General features: G+C 33.6%; 2 protein-coding genes across 2 annotated transcripts; one reads left to right on the top strand and one right to left on the bottom strand.

The window, feature by feature from the left end:
• Positions 1-228: 228 nt before the first annotated feature.
• Positions 229-6,112, top strand: LOC106466262 (SRA stem-loop-interacting RNA-binding protein, mitochondrial-like). Its single transcript, XM_013926521.2, has 4 exons — positions 229-436; positions 3,964-4,022; positions 4,829-4,936; positions 5,519-6,112. Exons 1-4 carry the CDS (start codon positions 376-378, stop codon positions 5,546-5,548), a joined length of 258 nt encoding a protein of 85 aa, XP_013781975.1. The 5' UTR covers positions 229-375; the 3' UTR covers positions 5,549-6,112.
• A 3,000-nt stretch (positions 6,113-9,112) lies between these two features.
• LOC106466261 lies at positions 9,113-21,106 on the bottom strand. Its single transcript, XM_022394234.1, has 8 exons — positions 21,003-21,106; positions 19,683-20,634; positions 13,720-13,899; positions 13,031-13,216; positions 12,169-12,357; positions 11,046-11,084; positions 10,573-10,639; positions 9,113-9,819 (listed from the first exon to the last, which is right to left on the bottom strand). The coding sequence occupies exons 2-8, from the start codon at positions 20,590-20,592 to the stop codon at positions 9,627-9,629; spliced, it is 1,764 nt and encodes a 587-aa protein (XP_022249942.1). The 5' UTR covers positions 20,593-20,634; positions 21,003-21,106; the 3' UTR covers positions 9,113-9,626.
• Positions 21,107-23,461: the final 2,355 nt, after the last annotated feature.

Below are 23,461 nucleotides of genomic sequence, written 5' to 3'. Positions count from 1 at the left end.
TTCGACCAGATTTTAAAACTCCTTTGTTAAAAATGGCAGTCCTTTTTTTCCTCTGACATATATGATAGTATTAAATATTTTTAGGAAGTGCGAAGATATGTTCTTTAAATTTCGAAAATATAATAAATGTGCATGTTTTTATTTTGTGCAATGAACTATAACTTAATATATATATGTATGAAATTGGTCAAATACAATATTTCTCAAAATATTTGTTAGGTGGCGTGTGATGCTACTAGGTATTTCGGCGATAATAGTACAACTAGAACTCATGGTTTGAACTGAAATTAGTATTTATATTAATTCAAGTAGTGGTACAATAAGTTCTAGCTTGATTGTATTCTGTACGAATATTATTAAATTTTATTAAAGGACATGGCTTCACGTTCCATTCATCGAATATTTGTTGGAAACCTTCCTTGGACAGTCAGCAGACGTATGTAGATATTTTATACTCATGGGCGCCCACAGAAATATTTTCAAGGGGGGGACAAAACATGAATGTAGCCTGTAACTGTAAGGAATCAACTTTTACAAATTACAGTGTAAGTCAACAGACTAAAAGAATATGTGTTATGTGTGCTTAAACGCAAACACAAATTTACAGTTTTAATACAAATTACCAAAAATATTTAGTTTAACTACGATGTTAAGTTTACATCATAATGCGTGCAATTTTTTGTGAAATGTAAGGGGGTCATATGCCCCCTCTTGCTCCTTCCTGCGGGCGCCCATGTTTATACTTATAGTTCATAATTCCTATGAATATGACTAAGATTAAGACTAAGTTAATTTAAGTTATAACTGCAGGCTACAATGATGTAAAATATTTTTAGTGTAGTAAAAAAAAATGGAATTACTACTTATTTATAAAATTATAAGTTAAATGACTCAAACTGTTTCATGTTTGAGTACTATTATTAGACATTAAACATCTACGTGTTTTTTAATTCTCCATGTTTGTTATCAAGTTAAAACTCGTAATGGAGCTCTTTTTTTTTTAAGGTTTAGAACGTAATTTATTGTAATTGTAGTGGTAGTTTATAATTGTTGCTAGGATAAATGGTTCGTCATTTTTAAATATTTTTCTTTTTTTATACGTATAGTAAGTTTGTATTTATGGAACACAAAGCTACACAATGGGCTATCTGTAGTTTATTGTGCCCACTATAGGTACTGAAACCCGCTTTTTAGCATCATAAGCTCTTAGCCTACCACTGAAACACAGGAGGGTATAGTAAGTTATGAATCAACTAGGAGGGTATAGTAAGTTATGAATCAACTTGTAAACTTATTGTAAGTGTAATTTTGTACTAGATTCATTTGTTTATTTTTAAGGAAGAAATGGTACCGTATTAGTAGTTTTTTGTAATTATTTTTATAGCACATAATTTGTTCTTTACATTTCTTTCCCTCAGATTTTAGCAGTATTGTTGAACATGTACAACTGGAACTTTCAAAGAAGAATAAAATATGATCAAAACAGTGACTTTCACAAGATATCTACCTGCTGTTTCACTTAAATAATAAAATCAGTGTGTACCATCAGATGGGACATTCTTAATAAAAAATCCTTCTTAGTTATCTTCATTGATAGTTGACATATAAAACATCCTAACCTCTGACTATGGATCAGTTAGTAACGAACTACCCCATTAATTGTTTACACCAGTAATACATCACAAGATACTACTACTAATAGTGCTATCAGTGTAAACGTCTTACTAAAGTGAGTAAGTGTTAAAATCCCATCACTGTCTAACTAACTGTAACATCAGTATCAGCTCCCCATCACTACCTAACTAACTGTAACATCAGTGTCAGCTCCCCATCACTGTCTAACTAACTAACATCAGTATCAGCTCCCCATCACTACCTAACTAACTGTAACATCAGTATCAGCTCCCCATCACTGCCTAACTAACTGTAACATCAGTATCAGCTCCCCATCATTGCCTAACTAACTGTAACATCAGTGTCAGCTCTTACTTGCTGGAATTACATTGACATCGACAATTTACGCTCATAAAGTGTATCAACGTAGAAAAGTCCAATCACCCCTGCAGGAATTATACACTGATATCTTATGATTGTGGAAACAAAATTTGAGAATTATGTGTTAAATTGGAATAAATTATGCAAAGCTACATATCATTGTTCATTTCACATTATATTAGGCTTAATTAGATTAGTAGTACACACAGTTTGTTTTGATTTGATGTGTGTTCTGTTCAATATTAAATTGTACTTATTGCTGGCAATGTTGGGGTTCATTAGGTTTAACTTAGTTCAGAAAGGTGAACGTTCTGCACATAATGTAATGCTAATACTTCAGTATCATATAAGAAGTTATTATACTTTTATGAACTTTTCGATCTTAACGACATACGCCCTCTACCTAACATTGAAAATATAGTTCATAACAAATCCGTAGGCTATTGCAATCAAATAAGTCTCATATAATCAAACTTAATTAAATATACTCAGTTAACAAGAAACAATGATAATCGACCCACTTTTCATGTATTGTGATTTGTTGTTTTTTCTATATCCTACATGACTTCTTAGCATCTAAAATGTAGCTGATAGCACAAGCAGACTTATTATATATCTATTTATTTGCATGCTAGAGGAACTCAGGATATGTCAAAGCACATGCTCTCCTCCTTTCACTTGCGGAGTCCTGTCCAAGTACATTTTGTCAGTGTACAGGCCACGTGGCATTGTACCATCCTTAATTCCAAACCACTGACCACAGGGAGGTAACTGGCCAGCAACAATTAATTTTATACCTTCTTATTCCTTACTATAGTAACATTTAGCGTTAAAGGCCTAATCAAGCTACCAATTAGGCCTAGACCAACTTGTTTGTGAGTGTGGTGTAACGAAGAAGATAAAATTTACATTTGAATATATGTGAGTCCGGCTGCAGTTTTCCGGATAATCCACACGAAATGATCCTTGACTTTCTAAAAATTTTCATAGAAAAGTCATGAAATGTCATTTCTACATAGGTGCAAAGACTGGCTCTGGACAAATTTCTTGTATAACTAGTATGACAAATTGATATTGATTTTTCCAATTTTAATTTTTTGAAAATTTTACGTCATTATGTTCATGGGTTAAATATATCTTATAAATAAATGAAATAAAAATGGGTTCATGTATTAAATTTTTAGTTACAAAGGTTTATAGTTTATATACATCTAGTGACAAACAAAAATTAATGACAAGTAATCCATAGTTTAAAAAATCATTTCAAAATATTAAATTTTATAATTTGCCTGGAATACCTGGAAAGTTCTATATATGATGTGAGGAATATCTAGAAGTAAAACATCAGATATAAATTTGTGTGGGCCAGTCAATTATTGACACATTGAGCTATATATATTTATAATATGCTAAATCTGATTTCCACAGAAATTTTAATAATGTATCCATATATTTTCTTCATATAGAAAACATATTTCAAAACCTTGTCCTTCAAAGACACATTTTTTAATTTTACGGATATAATAAATAAAAGCTATTGATTTGTAGAGCTGGATGATTAGTGGAGTTTGATGATCAATTGATTGTTTGACTCGTTAATCAATTACATTCAACTAAACAATTCATTTCACGTGAGATTTGCATAACTTAAATAATCAGAAATAATTTTGATTAGTTGATAGTTTTCTTGAATTACAACACTAAGTAATTAAATTGAACAACTCTGAATTAATGAAAAATAATAGTGAGAAACCATAATGGTATTATTTTGATTACTTGAACAGTTAGGATAATAGGAAACACAAATCTTGATTACTTGATTATTTTACGAGACACTAATCAATGCAGTTGTTGCTCAGAGGTAAACAAGTAATTGTCCAGCTATTGACTTGAGTGATTGACAGATATGACAAATAAAAAAAAAGAAGTTATTCATTGCCTATAATAATTAATTTTATATTCCCACAGGTGAACTTAAAGAATATTTCTCCCAGTTTGGATACGTAGCTTCAGCTCTTGTCATTTTTGTAAGTAAAGTTTGTTTTAATTTTTTAATGAACACTAAACACAATCCTATGAGCAGAATGTGGCTATGTGTGTGTAGTTTTCGTCACTCTTTATACTTAGTGTTCGTCTTCCTTATTTTCTTTTTACCGAGTGTATCTACTGTCGAAGAGAGAGTGCTAGTGATGTGTTTTTTCATTCTTTTTTTTTTTAGCTTCTTCTTCACTACAAATCATGGTTACTCTGGTGACTATATGTTCTAAAACACCCATGGTTTTATTTATAGTGGAGGTATTTACCAGTATGTGTTTTGATTACCACTTATCTAGAAATAGGAGATTATCTTTTATTTGTATTATGAATTATATAGCTACACACTGTCTGTTCATGTTCAGGTGGTTCATGAATTTTGGAACCTTAAGTTTTTTTATGAATTTTTGTTTGTGGTGCATTCAATAGATGGCGCCACATTATATTTATTATTTCGGTCACATATATACATGCTACATCCATTATAGTAAGTTTAGTATTTTTGACATGGTATGAGCTTGAATAAATTAAAATTTTATTCAGACTATTTTGAAACTGATAGTTATATGGAACAAAGTATACTTTTTTGTACTCTAAATTAACTGCTGATATTTTATTGTTTATACAAACTGATAGAAATGCTTGTTGTCTTAATGAAATTTGTTTGATTTGCATTTGTTTACTGTATGACCATAATAATCATTTGAAATATATTAAAATTCAACATCCTGAAAGCTCAAGAGTAATTTTTTTGAACAGTATCAAATAATTCTCCCCTTTTCTTTGAAATCTCTCGTAGAATAAAGATACAGGAATGTCCCGTGGTTATGGGTTTGTTAACTTTGCCAAGAGAGAGGGCTATATTAGTGCCACAAAGCAGGATGGCCATGTATTAGAGGGCTCTGTGGTAAAGTTGAATTATTATTTTTGAAATATGTTTAAAAAATCAACAGTTTGTTTTAACATGATTAAGTGTTAACTTACAAATAAATTATGTGTAATAAATAAAAAAATTCATTTTTCTTTCTAGTTTTTGAACTAACTGAACTGTAACTTGTGTGCTCCACATTTTCCTAAATGATCATTAGAAACTATTGTGTTAGTAGATATTTGACCATTTAATCTCGGGCTTTATTTTTCATCACAATCTGAAAATATTTAAATTTTCATCAAAAATTCATCATATTTAGTATTAATGAACTCGATATCAGTGATGACTTTAAACACCAGCAAAGCAAGCGACTGTTTGGATCTTCATCTCAGTGAGCTTAAAGTAACATTTAAAGCTGAAATGTCTTGATTACTTGTGTCTCTCACAAAAATAAAATAAAGTGTATGATATGCAATCCATAATTTGTCTCAACTATTTTTACTTGTACCTTATCTATTAATATTGCGACATAAAACTAGTAGTGCCTCAATATGTGAGTATTTTTTTTACTACACTAAAAGAAGTTGTTTTTCTTATAGTTAGTCTGGTTTCTTACAGATTCGGGTTCAACCTACCAACAACTCGTGATCTTAAAGAGAGAAAAAAAAGTCCAGTCTACATGTAATGTTGGCTAGAAATAAACTGAAGCTGTTTGTATCACATTTTTTAACACATGATAAATACCAAACTAGTGTTCTTTTAGTGTTTAAAGCCAGAATAAGATGACATTTCCTGTTACGTTTAGCTAAAGAAAATTTTCATTTTAAGATATCTTAAAGTAGCTAAATATTCTGAGAGTGTAGAATTAGAAAGTGTTATTCATTCAGGTTACATGTGCATGTTTGTCTGTACTGTTGTGAATATCTAACACTGCGCAGCTAGCAGTTTATATAGTGTTCATTTGATTTTCTGTCTGTTTTGTTCTTTTTCAACATTTTAAAAAACATGGACACGTACAATTTTAATTGAATTAATGCTGCTGTGTGTGTGTGAAGCAGAGTCCTAAATTGTTATTTAAAGAACTGACGAGTTCTTATCAAAACTGTTTAACACAAAAGTAACTGTAAAGTTTTTGTTACTTCAGATGTTCATCTTTTCATGCTGGATGATAACAATGGAATTCTAGTGTCAATAAAAACAATTCATAGAGAATTTGTTGATTGTATTTATAAGGTTGTTTTTCTTTTTAGAAAAATTGATATCAAGTTATTAAAAAAATGTGTTTAGAAAGTAATAAAGTTGAAGATGAATATTTTAAACTCTGTCTTACTTATTATAAAAAGTTCAAAACTAAAAGTTAGCTCTTTAGATGGACAGTCCAGCCCAGTTGACAAGTTGTGATAGACAAAAAACAAATATGAAATGCTATTTTTAGATTCATTATCACACTTATTTGATTTCATTGCTTTGCCAGCTTTAACAACCATACCATAAAATTAGAGTTAAACTTATCTGGCTTTGAGCTGTTAATACCAATATATAACACAGTTAATTATTTGGCTTTGAGCTGTTAATACCAATATATAACACAGTTAATTATTTGGCTTTGAGCTGTTAATACCAATATATAAAACAGTTAATTATATGGTTTTGACCTGTTAATACCAATATATAAAAGAGTTAATTATTTGGCTTTGAGCTGTTAATACCAATATATAAAACAGTTAATTATTTGGCTTTGAGCTGTTAATACCAGTATATAAAACAGTTAATTATCTGGCTTTGAGCTGTTAATACCGATATATAAAACAGTTAATTATCTGGTTTTGAGCTGTTAATACCAGTATATAAAAGTTAGTTATTTGGCTTTGAGCTGTTACTACCAGTATATAAAACAGTTAATTATCTGGTTTTGAGTTGTTAATATCAATATATAAAACAAAGTTAGTTAACCATTATATTGGAAAAGGAATAATAGTGTATAATATACTTCAATGTTAGCTAACTATATAGATGCTCATTTTGTAGTTTTTTCGTACAACTCGATAGTACTCACCCGTTAAGATTATCTCCAGAATTCCCGCGGTTCTGGGAATCTTTCAAAGGTTTCACAATTTTTAAACGTCTTTTCCAGGACTGGAAATATTATGGAAAATTAGAAAGGTTTTGGAAAAGTTTTAAAATTTAGACAAAGGAGCTGATCCAATACTTTTATTGAAGTTGAAAGCAAATTAAACAGTTTGAAAACATCATTTATCATTCAAACGGACTGTTTTAACAGTGTACGCATGTGCACGTTGTCGTCTGACATGCTGCGCGGATCCAAGTATAGATTGCCATGGTTATGATATATATATGCCTTTTACAGGCTGGCGAAGAATGATTACGATTATATTTGTCATAATAAATTAATATTAGACTATTACATTTTTAAACACTGCATTATTAGGGATATGATAGTGTGGTTGGAATATTATTATTATACATTCTAATAATTCTTGAATATCTCTAAAGGACTAGATTAAGAATGTAGTGTTTAAAATTTAATAGGCCTAATAATAGTACTAATATCCTATGAAAAATAAAATTACCATATTTTAACTGATCTGTTGATACCAAGATTTAACCGGGTAAGTTTCTGTTTTATTTTTTCAAATATTTTGTTAAACATTGCAAGTTTGGCCATAAGATAATGAAAAAATACTAATGTTTGTATTAAGAGTTTACAGTTTTGCATAACATGGTATACTCTATAAGGCTTTTAAGTTCCAGGCATCTCTGCATAGGTTAGATGTTAAATAATTCCAACGAATCAGTCACTAACATGATTAACGTTAGAATCTAAGTGTTAGATTAGGCCTAAATAAGTCTTACTAACACGTCTACTGTTAGTATCTAGGCCTAAATAAGTCTTACTAACACGTCTACTGTTAGTATCTAGGCCTAAATAAGTCTTACTAACACGTCTACTGTTAGTATCTAGGCCTAAATAAGTCTTACCAACACGTCTACTGAACAAATTAGGCCTAGGTACTAACAGTAGACGTGTTAGTAAGACTTATTTATGCCTAGATACTAACATTAGACGTGTTAGTAAGACTTATTTAGGCCTAGATACTAACAGTAGACGTGTTAGTAAGACTTATTTAGGCCTAGATACTAACATTAGACGTGTTAGTAAGACTTATTTAGGCCTAGATACTAAAACTAGATCTAACTTTTAGACCTGGATATATACAATATAATATTGTAAAAAAAATTAAATCAATGCGACTATAGGCATCTAATTAATTCAGCACAGAGGGATATAGGCCTAACATTTATCGTTAAAGGCCTAATCAGCTACCATTAGGCCTAGACCAACTTGTTCGTGAGTGTGGTGTAACGAAGAAGATAAAATTTACATTTGAAAATATGTGAGTCCGGCTGCAGCTTTTCGGATAATCCACACGAAATGATCCTTGACTTTCTAAAAATATTCATTGAAAAGTCATGAAATGTCATTTCTGCATAGGTGCAAAGACTGGCTCTGGACAAATTTCTTGTATAACTAGTATGACAAACTGATATCGATTTTTCGTATTTTAATTTTTCGAAAATTTTACGTCATTATGTTCATGGGTTAAATATATCTAATCGCAACTTCTCATAAAAGTCAATTTCAGATGTTTCAAATGAAAGTTACTTTGGCACATATAAGCTTACAGCAACTTCAGGTTTTGTTAAGTAAGTTTGAGCGTTCGTTCTTGTCAAATAAATCAATATAAATTTATGATGACAAAGTTCTATACGTTTGTTTGATTTGTTTTGAATTTCTCGCAAAGCCACACGAGGGATATCTGCGCTAGCCGTCGCATTATAATGCCCCTATGGCTGAAAGGCGAGCATCTTTGATGGGACGGGAATTTGAACCCGCAACCCTCAGATTACGAGTCGAGCGGCCTGGCTATGCCAGGCCTCTAGATCTTGATGTGTAGTGTTACGTTTCCAAATCCAGAAAGTAATGATAATCCACAATTTTAATAAAGGTTAGTTGCTAGTTATGGTTACAGGGCTGAAGATAAGATTAGTTGTACACCTTGGCAAAAGATACACCTGTACTATTAAAAACAGCCACATATAGGTTGCTATAGTTACTGAAATGTACCTGGTCTAGAGGATAGTGTTGGAAGAGTCAGAAGGTGTGCTACTCTAAAAAAAGAACATGTTTTCTATTCCAGTAAATCACTTGGACTTCATTTCTACAACCTCACTGCCTTACAACTAAACAAAACGAACAGGATTATTACCACTTTTTACTTTTAGAGCTACTTTAAGTACATAATTTCAGGCACACTGTGCTATTATATTAAGAGTAAAAAAAATGCAATTTTCTTTGGAACAGTGTTTATAAAACAATTATTAGGCATTTCAGTCATGATGATGGCAATTCCGTTACCGAAACGTTTGCCAAAAAACGTCCTCTTTGTTTTTTCGTAATATTTTTAAGTATACTCTCGTTGCCAGGTTAAATTATACCCGTCTTGGGAATAAAATAAAATCACAGCTCTTAACAAATGATTTTTATGTTAGATGTTTATGGTACAGTTTCTGTAGTGAAGTTACCAATGCTACACATTGGCCATAAAAAAAGGATAAAATAACTTGGGCCTGAATTAGTTTTTCATGTTGGTTGTGTTCTTCCATCTCTGGACGTTATTCTAATACTTCCACACAGAATTACTGGTCATTTAAAGGAACCGGAGGTAGTGGTCACCGAATCTTGTGTATTATCTTGTTCCGTGTCTTCTAAAAGTGTTAAATAATGACTGTTTTCAGATGGTTTAATGTAGAAAATAGCTCCAATTTTCTTCTTTGTTGACCTAGATAAACATTTCCTAGTTCCATCAGTGTGTGCGGTGTACTTAAATTGTTGCTTTCTGTAAAGTAAAAACAAAACAAAAGTTAGTACATAAATTAAAAACTGTTATAGTACTATCTCTTGTGTGTGACCTCATATAATGTCTGTCTGTCTTATTGACCTATATATATATGTAGCCACATAGACTGTCTGTCATTCGGTAACCATATCTATACCCCAGGGTCGTTTTATTCAATGGGCAAAAGGGGAAGTTTATAATAAAATAAAAACAGTTTTTAAAAGAAATATATATAATAATTTTATATTTCCTTAATTTAAATCACTAATAAATTCAGTTGATCAGATTGTATGTTATTTTCTTTAAAGCAAAAGTAAGCAGGGTAGGGGGCGCTAGTTTTTACTTCGCCCAGAGTCCACCAGTGTTTTGAAGCGGCACTGCTGTAGGCACAAAATTGTCTGCCTGTCCCTTAGTGACCCTCATCTGTAGTCTATTGAAATGTCTGTCTGTCCTCCAGTGATTCTTGGTCATGATAATTTAAGAAAATTTTTTATCTGAAAATCTCATCAAGTTCGCGCTGTGCTCATGGCCAACGTGTGAGTTACATATTTTTTGGTGCTGGAAAATGTTAATTTTCAAAAATTTATATTGATAAGAGAGAAAAATAATAAAATTCGCATGTCTTATTTCGAACTTATTCCTATTTTCAATCGGTACCATTATTTTTTTTCATTATTGTAAGCATGTCAAAGTTTTAATTAACAATCGTACACCTCTTTTGGGTGAATTATGAAGTGTTAAAAAATGACGTACCTTTTCTTCAACAGTACAACAGCGGTTACTATAAGAACAGCGAGGAGAACGAGACCAGTAATAGTAGCTGAAATAAAAGGGCAGAAGTGTGTACGTTACATTTGTTATTTATTTTGTGACGTCATATTCGGAACTGATGTAAGATGTTTTTAAATCATTCCATACTTCTTCCTACAACACATTTTTTTATGATTAATGTTTCATTGGAATTTCAACATTAAACAATATACCGCAAGACATATGACCGAAGTTTTTTTTAATACAAATTTTTTTTATGGTCGATAAGATTATTCTAACTCATCTGCTTTAGTTTAAAATATACATCAGACTTCACATTCTTGCCTTTCATTTCGTTTTTTGCTTTTTAATACCAGACTCTTTAAATGATACTTAATACTGTCACACTTCACTGATATATATACTTTTATTATATTGATTTTTCGTTAGAGAAAGATAAAAAATAAGGTACTCACCGATTAATTTTGTCGGTGTCGACGACGATCTTCCATTTTCTACAATAAAGTAATGTTTAAATAACCTTAACCCATAGCTACGTACCACGATAATCGTATCTCAACCTTACCTTGTGTAATAAAAATATTTTTGTCATTAGAGAGTTATACAGTATTGTTACGTCTCTGTTCGTTTGTTAATTTCCCGTAAAATTTCTTCACGAGGAACTTCAGCGATACAAGTCCTTTCTTAAATAAAACGAGTTTATTCTTTCTCAGTACAACTTTGCAATACACTTAATTTCCACACTCACTTTAACTTCAACACACGCTCTAATTCACGCACTTTACTTACTAGAGAAATCATGTTATCCTGGGGGTGTAACTAAGAATGAAATTAATCAATTTACAGGGGGGGGGGGGAGACAGCTTCCGGCTCTCTGAAACGGCTAGTTTTAACCCAATAGCGAGACAGACTCGGTTTTATAACACAACTGCAAATTTGAAACGTGTTTGGTAGAACCATATTTCAGATATCGAGTGAAACATACCGACAACTAAGCCTCGTATTATGTTTAATAGCTTGAATATTAGCACTTTATGTTTTATTAGCAGTGTGAGTGTATAAACAAAAAGTTACGCAAGTAATTTTTGTGTGTGTTTTTTTTTTTCATGGCAAAGCAAGGCTATCTACCGCCGTCCTTAATTTTGAACTATCAACCAGAGGGAATGTAAACAAGAGCCATCGACAAATTTATGGGCTACTCTTTTACCAACGAATAGTGGGATTGAATATCGCATTATAACGCCCCCGAGGCTGAAAGGACGCTATTCGATCCCGCAACCACCAGGCCCACAAAATAATAAACTCGTGTTTAACTCTGTATTATATACACTTGATTGTTATTGGTAACAAGCTTCATGTTTGTCGCATTGTTTTCGTAATTCCTATTTACCATATATATATATATATAATATTTTCACAAGTTCGTGTAGTTCTGTGTATATGCCCTTATCTAGAGAGATTTCTTAAACTTCCTTATTTTTACTTATTTCCCTTAACACTCTTCTTTATTCAAACTTTTGTTATCATATTAAATGTTAAGAAAATAAATAAATGTACCTTACTTGCAATGTTACTCACCTCCACAAACGGCCATGACTGGGGTCCAAGTCCCATTGGGTTGACAACGAACTGTCGCATTTTGAGGTGGGGTGGCACTCCCACTGAGACAAGAAAGTTTCAAGACTGTTCCTACTACAGTCTTGTTGATCTTATTCGTAGGGATCCAGACCCCATTTTCCGGGGTTTCGACAAGGCCACAGCTTATCTCTACATTAGGGTTAACGTAATAAATAAATTACTGGGTACCACCAGAAAAGTCAATCGTCCTCTGCTCTAGATATTTACTTGGATACAGGAGTACTTGTTGAAATATTCTTACACAGTCACATTCTTTTATTATATTATAAATCACTGACATTATTGTAGGTAGAAAAAATATATTTTTCATTTTCTATTGTTTGTTGAATTTCGCGCAAAAATATTTAAGGAACATCTACGCTAACTGTCCCCTATTTAGAAGTGGAAGGCAGCTAGTCAGCACCACCCACAGCTAACTGTTGGGCTACTCTTTACCAACGAAAAGTGGGATTTATCGTCACATTATAACGCCCCCACGGCTGAGAGGGCATGTTTGGTGACGAGATTCGAACCAGAGACTCTAAGATCATTCATGATCGTCCTAATCACCAGGCTTTTCATTTTGTATTCTCTGAGAAAATATAAGTACCCCCATGATCCAAGTATAACATGGTCAAATAGCCCCCCCCCCCCCATTGTAGTTTCAGCGATAAGTTTGCAAGTTTATATATAACGCCAAAGAACCGGGTTTCGACGCTCGCGATGGACACAGCACTGATGGGCCATTGTGTATCTTCGTGTGTTTAGTAACAAACAAACAATCCTTCAGTATTTTTTATAACAATCGTACTTGCATACTTACCCGCACAGTGTAAATCGATATTACTCCAGAGACTGTTGTTCTGACAAACCATGAGGTTTTGACCACCAGCGACCACGTAACCCTCGTTACATCGTAGCTTAAGTATGCTGCCAAATGTTGTTGTCCCGTTCACTTGTACAATGTTTCCTTTCGGATTATTGTATATCACGAAGCCACAGTCAATAACTAGAGTCAGATGGAAAGTTTCCAGTTAATAAAAATCATATGTTAAAATTTCATGGCATACCAATTAACAAATGTTTGAAAAACATGTTCTTTTCTACCCCACTCACCCTAGTTACATTCATGTTTCAAAATTTGTTTCAGTTAACAAGATCAGGGGCACTCTCAAGTTCGTGTAAGGGGCCCCCAAATGGTAGTTTCTGCGAGATATTTCTAGTCAGGCCATAGCCTAGGGCTCTCAGCTGGAATTGGGAGGCCCACATGTGATCAACTTCTTAAACCTCACCTCCAAGCCTTTTATGAAGTGACACTCCTGATTAAGATATGTCTATATAAAATTACAACAGAAATTTCTTATCTCATCGATTATTTATTCTATCGATATCATTTTTTATCTAAAGAAAATATTTCTGACACTAGAATGAAGCAACATTTTGGAGTTAACTTCCCTACAAGCCCCATTATCAGATCTAGCATGACACTACTCGGTGTGAGTAAACACTTACTTAAACACTTAGGTTCTTCGCCTGACCAAACCTTAGATTCAAGACACTTGCGAGTCTTTCTTCCCTCAAGATAATAACCGTTATGGCAGCTGTATCGGACTTCTGCACCTACTGGATTGTAATAACCTACATCATGGATGTTCCCATTTTGAATCGCAGGGGGTGGTGTACAGAAATTAGCTAAAAAGATAAAAAAGTTACAATATTTTAATATAATACGTCAAAATAATAACAGAAGCAAAATCAATTCATACAAATATGTAACATATATGACATATATAACAAATTTCAATTATATTTTCAAGTTATCTTTGTTGTTAACACATATACATTACATAAATATACACAAGTTGGAGTACCTTGTATATGTCTCGCCACGTCATTACAGTCCATGGCACCACGACCCTGTAACGAGCTATCTAACAATCGTGCATTTTGATAACAAACCCTGCAATGTAAAAGGCTACGTAGCAATTGATGTCACGTCCAAAGCACGCCACATCTCCTCTGAGTGCTTTCCGTAATCCATTGCATGTACTAGAATGGTGATTTTCTAGCATACCTTTCAACAGCCTGATCCTATAGAAATCCACAGGTGCTGTGTCTAGCTAATTGACCAATATATCTTTTTGTGGAATAGTATGAACATACATGTCATTCACACTGCTACCTGAGACATGTGAATTATCTTTGTGTTCATGAGCTCTTACTTGTTACCGGACAACAAAGCACATTGCTTACCACGTATGGGGGTACGATTTTTTGTAGGTCTATTTCTGGGTGATCCTGGTGTCCCAAGTTGATCCATATTCTTTTGTTTTCCAATGTCATTAAGTACAAGGAATATCCCCGTTTTGAAAATACTAGATCACTGATTGATCTGGACGCATCTTTGTGATCTAAGTGTTTGAATATTTTGCATTGAAAAGAACTGTTACATACACTTCTTATAAGTGAAGAATTTTCGGCGACAAAGCGCTACCTACGTAACACCAATCAATATCAAAATGTAGTTCTAATATATTCCGTTGAACCTGAACGTGACTTTCTGATTTGCACATTCAAAATAGTTTTAATGTAACGTACTCAACCCTCCGTGTATTATTGGATCGACAAGATTCAGGTGTATTTGTCTACTAAAAAACTTACAATTTTATTTGAATTCCCGAAACAAATCCCGGTGTTTTTTACTCGACTACGTTCAAATTTGTTTTGTGTACAAGCAAATTAAGAATTTCAAAATGCAAAATAAAATGTGTTTAACCTCTCACAAAGATACAAGAGAAAGCTCAAACGTTATCTAATTTGTTGCAAACGTACAAAAAAAAATCGAATATTATTTTTTTATTCCTTCAGAGATGTAGAGCACAAAACTCCTCGTACAACAGAAAATCTTTTTGCTTCAAGGTTTACATGTTCATAATTATATTTTAATTAAGAAAACTCGTTCAATCACAAAACAGCACGTAACCTAGATTCACGAGGCGGAAAACGTAGTCTGGTGATGATCGACACAACTACAGAACTGACGAATAACCACATATTTATTAGACGTTTAGAAATATACTCCGAGTATATTACTCGCTGGTAGCCAGAGATTCCTTGTTCAAGTCCCGATACCGCAGCCGTTGTTCACTTAAACTTTAATATTAAATGTTACCCCTTTCTTCGTTTCTTATTGAAATTAAAAATAAATGTTAGTGTGAGATAGATGTCTTATGATTTGATTTTTGAACCTATCATAACATAGTTAATAAACTTTATATGTAAAGGTTGACGGGATAGTTTCTACTCTTGGATATTTCAGTGGTTTCGTAATTTTCTATCAGACAGAAGTCCAGGGTTCAAGTCCTTGTCTCGGAGTCGTTTTTCACTTAAAATTTAACATTAAGTAACTGCGATATCTATGACACGCGCGAACTTATCATAATTATGATACCTGCTTATAAACTGTTTTATTTCTACAACAGTCAATAGTGGCTATTAAGAGATATTGACTGGCGAGTGCAAGGTCTTTACATGAATTAGGCTTAGGACTTTGAACTGAAAGAGTTTGTGACTTTTTATATCTTTTGCATTTAAATTTGTAGTTTTAACAAATATCGGTTAACGATGTGCCATTTTTTTACTAGTTAGAGCACATGTTTCTTAAAAAAAACTTACCAAGGGTAGTTTTCTTTATCAAGTACATTAAAAATGTACACACCACGAGGGAATACGAGTTTCCAGAACATCGTCTCATCACGTTTGATTGATTTTTTTTTATCCGTACTCTTCTAGGAACGAGATATGTCCACTATTAATCTATATTACTTAAAAAAAAATCCGGTAAATTATATTATTTCTTCATTGCAATTTTCTATATAAACATTTATCAGGACAGTCAAAAGGAACAGTAAAACAAAGCAAGATCGAATTTCCTCAAACGTCTTTAGTTGTCTCTCCGGAAATCCGGTTGCCCGTGAGATGTACTGTTTTGCTGTCTCTAACAGATATACGGGGAAAAGTTGCAAGGAATTAATTTAAATTGATTCACGACGTTGTACGTTAGCAGAAAGTCGAGGTAGTCTTAAATCACCACGTTACTACATTAACAATAAGTCGAGGTAGTCTTAAATCACCAAGTTACTACATTAACAATAAGTAGAGGTAGTCTTAAATCACCAAGTTACTACATTAACAATAAGTCGAGGTAGTCTTAAATCACCACGTTACTACATTAACAATAAGTCGAGGTAGTCTTAAATCACCACGTTACTACATTAACAATAAGTCGAGGTAGTCTTAAATCACTACGTTACTACATTAACAATAAGTCGAGGTAGTCCTAAATCACTACGTTACTACATTAACAATAAGTCGAGGTAGTCTTAAATCACCAAGTTACTACATTAACAATAAGTCGAGGTAGTCTTAAATCACCACGTTACTACATTAACAATAAGTTGAGGTAGTCCTAAATCACCAAGTTACTACATTAACAATAAGTCGAGGTAGTCTTAAATCACCACGTTACTACATTAACAATAAGTCGAGGTAGTCTTAAATCACCACGTTACTACATTAACAATAAGTTGAGGTAGTCCTAAATCACTACGTTACTACATTAACAATAAGTTGAGGTAGCTTAAAATCACTAAGTTAAAAGAAAGTAGAGGTAATCTTAAACCACGACGTTATTACGTTAGCAGAAAGTAGAGGTAGTCTTAAACCACGATGTTATTACGTTAACAGAAAGTAGAGATAGTCTTAAACCACGACGTTATTACGTTAGCAGAAAGTAGAGGTAGTCTTAAACCACGACGTTACTACATTAACAATAAGTAGAGGTAGTCTTAAACCACGACGTTATTACGTTAACAGAAAGTAGAGGTAGTCTTAAACCACGACGTTATTACTTTAACAGAAAGTAGAGGTAATCTTAAACCACGACGTTATCAGAAAGTAGAAGACGTTTGAGTACACGACATTGGTACTTTTAACATAGATACAATTCAGTCCGAGCCCCAGCAATCAAGTCAAATTATTAGCACATAGATCAACTACCAGCCAAGATTATGAAAATTAAAAATATCACGTAATATTTGTATTATTGTGAGAAAATCTTTATCAATAAGTATTCTACTTCCCATTATCAGAAATGGTGGATAGCATGGTTATTCTAGAGGTTACAAACAGGAGCAATAAACGATCGAACAGTTCGAGCATGTTCTTGACTACGATGTGTGGCCCTTTCTAGGAAATATATAATAATTAATCTCGGACAGAATACAGACATCAAGGATCCATTTGAATAACCAAGGCTATCTTTTTGAGAAAACTAACGATTTCTCTTTTTTTAAAGCGCTGGCCGCCACTACTACCGACAACAATTTATTCCTTAAGAAAATCGCCCTGTTGGAGCAATAAAACTTTTCTAACCCCCCTACATTTGTGTCCTCTCATCTTATTATTTTCACAATAAGGCACAGAGAAATCCGAGGTTTTTACCCTCTTGATAACCTCTTAACCTTCTTTTCTCAAGTAAAAGTATTGTTTGTTTGTTTTAAATTTCGCGCAAAGCTACACGAGGGGTCGTGTAGCTTTGCGCGAAATTTAAAACAAACTATGTATAGTGATCGTGAATCATATTATAAAAGGATCACGTGTGATTTTACCTACGACAGAAGATTATTGTGTAAAGCCCAAATGGTTAAGATCGTTCGGTGGTATTTTACAGAATTACAATGCTAAAACCCGGGATTTAATTAGATAGATCTCGATTTCCTGTTGTTAGCTAAAACAAACAAACAAAAAAGCGTTCAAACAAACCGATAAAGTCCGGTTTTATCCCAAGTTCTCTAGATAATAGTTCATAACATATAAATTTGGTTACATTTTTTTTTAAATGTTAAACCCGGTTTTCTTTAGCATTCTCGTTATATTTTTATCCCTATTGAAATAATGAGAGTTTTGTATCGAAGAGTAAGTGGTCAATTTATGGACATACGACACTAAAATCTGCGCTGGACAGAGGGCACATAGTGTAGTCCTTCTTTGTGTGTTTTTACAGCAGAAACGTGAATATTATACCTAGTGTGATTTTGTGCTTGTTATCGTAATGATATATTGAATGTTGATCTTCTAATCGTTGCCAAGTTCCTTATTTTACTATTAGGAAGAGTGGTGGAGTTTTTGGTATACAAACGTGGCTTTCTAATTTGCCTTTGATGAGAGACATAGTTTACTTTCTAGACAAAGTAAGCGTGCCAGTAATTTTCACCACCTTGAGCAAAGTAGGAGAGTAAGGTCTATAACCTTCTTTTCATAATTTTAGTGGCACGTGCTTTAATGGTTTGACTTTTCTCCTGTTTTTGCTAAGTTCGTTACTGATTTATAACCATCATACAGGTGGTAAGTTTATACTTAATAGGTATCGTACACATATTTTTTTATTTTTCAAGGTTTCGGGCAGAACTGTCTATTGTCTTCTCTTCTATATGTCTTGACCAATGAGTTTCTACTGTCGTAAACAAATCTGATATTAAACGTATAAAGCTTCCAGATGTTGTGAGTTTTCTTCTTTTCAGTTTTCCATCTCACCTATTTTGGAAAAACATTTCAAGGTAGAAACACTATATATATATATTTCTGCTGCTGGGGTTTGTTTAAAAGTGAAATAACGTGATTTTGGGGGGTTGACGTGGGGTCATTATGTTCGAAATAGGTCTGATGCTCCAGTTAACAGTTTGGAAGGTTATTACTTTTCAAAACGTTTGAATTGGGAAACACTAATAGGGCAGTTGGAAGATGTTTTGTTGACCTATCATAATCGTCCTGGGGATTTTGTTATAAGACATCAAGTCAGCCAAGCAACTCTAGTCTGTACATTGTACACGATAAACTGTATTACAAGTTAATTTTTTCCTTTGTGTAGGGTGGAAAAGTAGGGGATTTCCCGCCTTACATTTCAACTGCCTTTAGATAAGAGAAGTTTGGAGATTCGAAACTTGATCTTTTCTGAGCAACGATTTATTAAGCTAATAGACTAAGGCAACTTTACATCAACAACATAATTTACGAGAGCCTTCACTAATAATAATAATGAGACACCAAGTAAAGAAAAGAACCTCAATTAAGGAACTCGGACCTGTATGGCAAATATAGAGCGGTTTTAAGATAATTTTATGCTATCTGTGTGTGTATATCTAATATTAGGTTGTAAAACATTTGAAACTTTTAACTAAAATACTACATTTTTTGTTCACTGTTTCTCTTTAGTTGAATTTGTGTTTCATATTTATCTTTGAAAACAAACTGTATCTGTACACATTTAGCTTCTCTGTTATACTGATGTTTAATGTATTATACTTTTATTACAATAGAAATAACGATCGGTTTTCAGAGTTTACGACAAAATCTTAATATCTTTTTAAAAGGAAGATGATAAAGCTAAAACATGTCCTCCCATAAAGAAGCTATACCTGGATAATTTTTAATTTTTTCTCTCATTCTTTTCTCCAGTCGCTCTTTTTGTTCCGAAGTCATGTGATTACGCCAATCGCCAACTTTTCCTTTTCTGAAAAAATCGATTTTCCTGAAATTTTCCATATCGTTCTCGGATTTTGGTGCTGGAAGATTTCCTGGACCAGCTTTCTCTTGTACTTCCTGGTCCAGAGGCTCGAAAAATGGAAGATTACTCTTCATGTAGTCAAAACTAGTGTGTTTGAGTATTTTTGTCAAAAGATCTTCGTCAGCCAAGATTTTCTTACCGTATTCTTCTCCAAGAAACTGGGCAATTTGAATTACGGCTTCTCTGGGATTATTCTTCATATTCTCGAAAGTTAAAAAGAGGACGTTGGGGTCGTCTTTGTGGATGAACCACGAGATCAAGTGGTCAAAGTAGTCGTTCCACGCCACTTCACCTCTGACGAAACATTCAAAGAAGTCTTCAAATGTTCCTTCTTCAAACTGGTTGACAGAGACCATGTGCTTGGTGTGAAAGAAATAAGACACACAACAGTCCCAGGGGTTCCTCACAACAACAATGTACTTACATTTCGGGCTGTAAGGGATGTAAGGGAATGAAAAGTGAACTTTGAAGGCTCTAGGGGGTGGAATATGTTCTACAGCCTCAGCTCCTGTGAGTTCAAGGAAAGGGACTTCATTACCAAACATTTCATGCACATGTGGAGGTTGTGACCCATCGTGAAGAATCCCCCATACTATATACTGAGTCCAAGTTGTACCACACTTTGGGTAAGTAGCAATTATGACATCTCCTGATTTGGGTTGGAATCTCATAGCAGATCGGACTTTGTCTTCTTTGAACATATACTTGGGTACTAATAACCCGTCGACGAGTTGCATCTGAGGTTTTTTGAAATCTGCCATTTTGTCCTCCTTGATCAAGCAGAATCCGGTTATCTTCACCAACTATATATATGATGAAACACCATAAAAAAATATATGTAGTCATCTGTGATGTAAACACCATAAAATATATGTAGTCATCTGTGATGTAAACACCATAAAATATATGTAGTCATCTGTGATGTAAACACCATAAAATATATGTAGTCTAAAACAATGTTAAGAGGTCAGTAAAAAACATGAAGTCAGCGTCATTCTGAAGACTTATTATAAATATACATATATATTAATCACCCAACTAAATAATAATTATAACAATGTGTTTTTATAGTTACTACACATACACTAAACAAATAGAAAACGTTTTATAGTCTCTTATGTTACATATAAAAATAAAACTTATTAAATAATGTTTATCAACTTCTACTTACAAGATACTTTAAACTGTAAACAGTGGGATGAAGAACTACAGTTCATAAGTACGGGTTTACGTACAAATGTGACAGGGTGTAATGGTGTATCCAACCAATTGCGGCCAGCTAGATATTTTATCGCTGTTTTGAGGCCAATGACGTCAAAATAAACAAACCAAAGTACCGTACAAGTAGTGCGTTCACTTCTTTCACCTTGATTCTAGAGGCCTAGTTGGACGAAGTTCACAAAAAGTTCGTTCATTATATTGTTTAACAAAAGTTTATACATACGCGTCTTTACGAAAACCTGAAGACTCTTTGGAAGTAAATTATCTGTTGTTCGTACTTGCTTCCAAAGTGATATATATTTATTATTAGTCCTATCTTGAAATAAAGTGGTCAGATTTTACTTACAAACAAAAAAAGGCCGAATATGAAACAAAACGTATACTAGTTATACTACTTGAGGGTATGATCAATACTTATTGGTTAGTTGATTTCTGTTAGGACCAATAAGATCTCCATTGATGAAACTAAAAACAGATCAAATAGTCAATCTAGACCTGGTATATTTTTTTTGAAGCTTTACGATTATTGGAAACCAGCCTATTGTATTATCTTAACGTCACCAAATCAATTTTTCGGTTTCTGTTGTCGTAAAGGGTCCATAGGTTACGATTTCACCCTTAGAAACTATCACCTCAGAGCTAGGAAAAAAAATAGTCACATCCATTCGGTACATCTTTCTTAAGCGATTGATTGTATCAAAATGCAGGAAAATGTCCTGGTGAGCTACCAATGATTTTATCTACGAACTTGGCTTATGAAATTCTCAGTTAATATTGAAGTGGTAGGTAAGTTAATTAAAAGTCTTAGAAAGTGTATATAGTGTCAATAAATTAGACCAAAACAAAAGATGATGATTTGGTTACCTCATTTTAAAATACAGTTTATTAACAATGAAAAACAACGACACCTGATAACTGTGAGTCTTCTAAAAGTGACCACCACCTTCTCTTTCTTTTTCTTTAAACAGTAGATCGTGGCAGGGTAGTTTGAACTATATTAAAACTCAAGCCAAGTCACCCACATCCAGAGATTGGGTTTATTATCAAGACAGGAACTTCCTGTATGTTTATGTTCATCGTGGTATAATTAGGAAAAAGGTAATTAAAACAAATCTACTGACCATATACAGAAGATGACCATCTGAACTAGTGAATCTACTGACCATATACAGAAGATGACCATCTGAACTAGTGAATCTACTGACCATATACAGAAGATGAGCATCTGCACTAGTGACTCTACCGACCATATACAGAATATGACCACCTGCACTAGAGAATCTACCGACCATATACAGAAGATGACCATCTGAACTAGTGACTCTACTGACCATATACAGAAGATGACCATCCGAACTAGTGAATCTACTGACCATATACAGAAGATGAGCATCTGCACTAGTGAATCTACTGACCATATACAGAAGATGACCATCTGAACTAGTGAATCTACTGACCATATACAAAAGATGACCACCTGCACTAGAGAATCTACTGACCATATACAGAAGATGACCATCTGAACTAGTGACTCTACCGACCATATACAAAAGATGACCACTTGCACTAGAGAATCTACTGACTATATACAAAAGATGACCATCTGCACTAGTGAATCTACTGACCATATACAGAAGATGACCATCTGGACTAGTGACTCTACCAACCATATACAAAAGATGACCATCTGCACGAGTGTTATATCTAGGATGCGCGGCCGCACAACAAACAATCAAATTTCGCGCACATCCTCGGTAATGGCGACGAGTCTCAACACGTTGGCGGCTTTAATAAATAAGTGTGGTCCACAGCTGGGTACATACCATTCATATACAGGTTTTTAACAGACCCAGAAACTCGAGCACTCTCTAATAGTTATAATTCTTTTGTAGAAAAAGGTACATTTGTGCTGTGCCCACCATGGGTATCGAAACCAGGTTTCTAGCGTTATAAGCCCGTTCAATACCACAAAATATTCCCCGCACTTTAAGCTGTGGGTACACTGTAAAAATAACAGACCATCCCTTAGCATGGACGGCGGGTGCTGCTTTTTCTCTAGTCAGGAGATCAAAATTAGGTGCTACAGTAGACTGCCTTAGAACCTTTCCCTTGCACCTCAGAAGGGGTGCTGAATCGAACTATTGCATGGGCTTTTCGGTCGTAGCTCTCTCGAAAATGTAAAAGTATATAAATATATTTTTTATGAAGTGAATTTGTTTGACTGATCTAAGTGAATTTGTTTGACTGATCCAAGTGAATTTGTTTGACTGAAAACAAATTCACTTGGAGACTGATAAACAAATTCACTTGGATCAGTCAACAAATTCACTTGGATCAGTCAAACAAATTCACTTGGATCAGTCTAACAAATTCACTTGGATCAGTCTAAGCAAATTCACTTGGAGACTG

Source organism: Limulus polyphemus, unplaced genomic scaffold, assembly GCF_000517525.1.
Source record: "Limulus polyphemus unplaced genomic scaffold, Limulus_polyphemus-2.1.2 Scaffold2207, whole genome shotgun sequence".
Lineage (NCBI taxonomy): Eukaryota > Metazoa > Arthropoda > Merostomata > Xiphosura > Limulidae > Limulus > Limulus polyphemus.
This window is presented reverse-complemented; position numbering and strand designations above follow the sequence as displayed.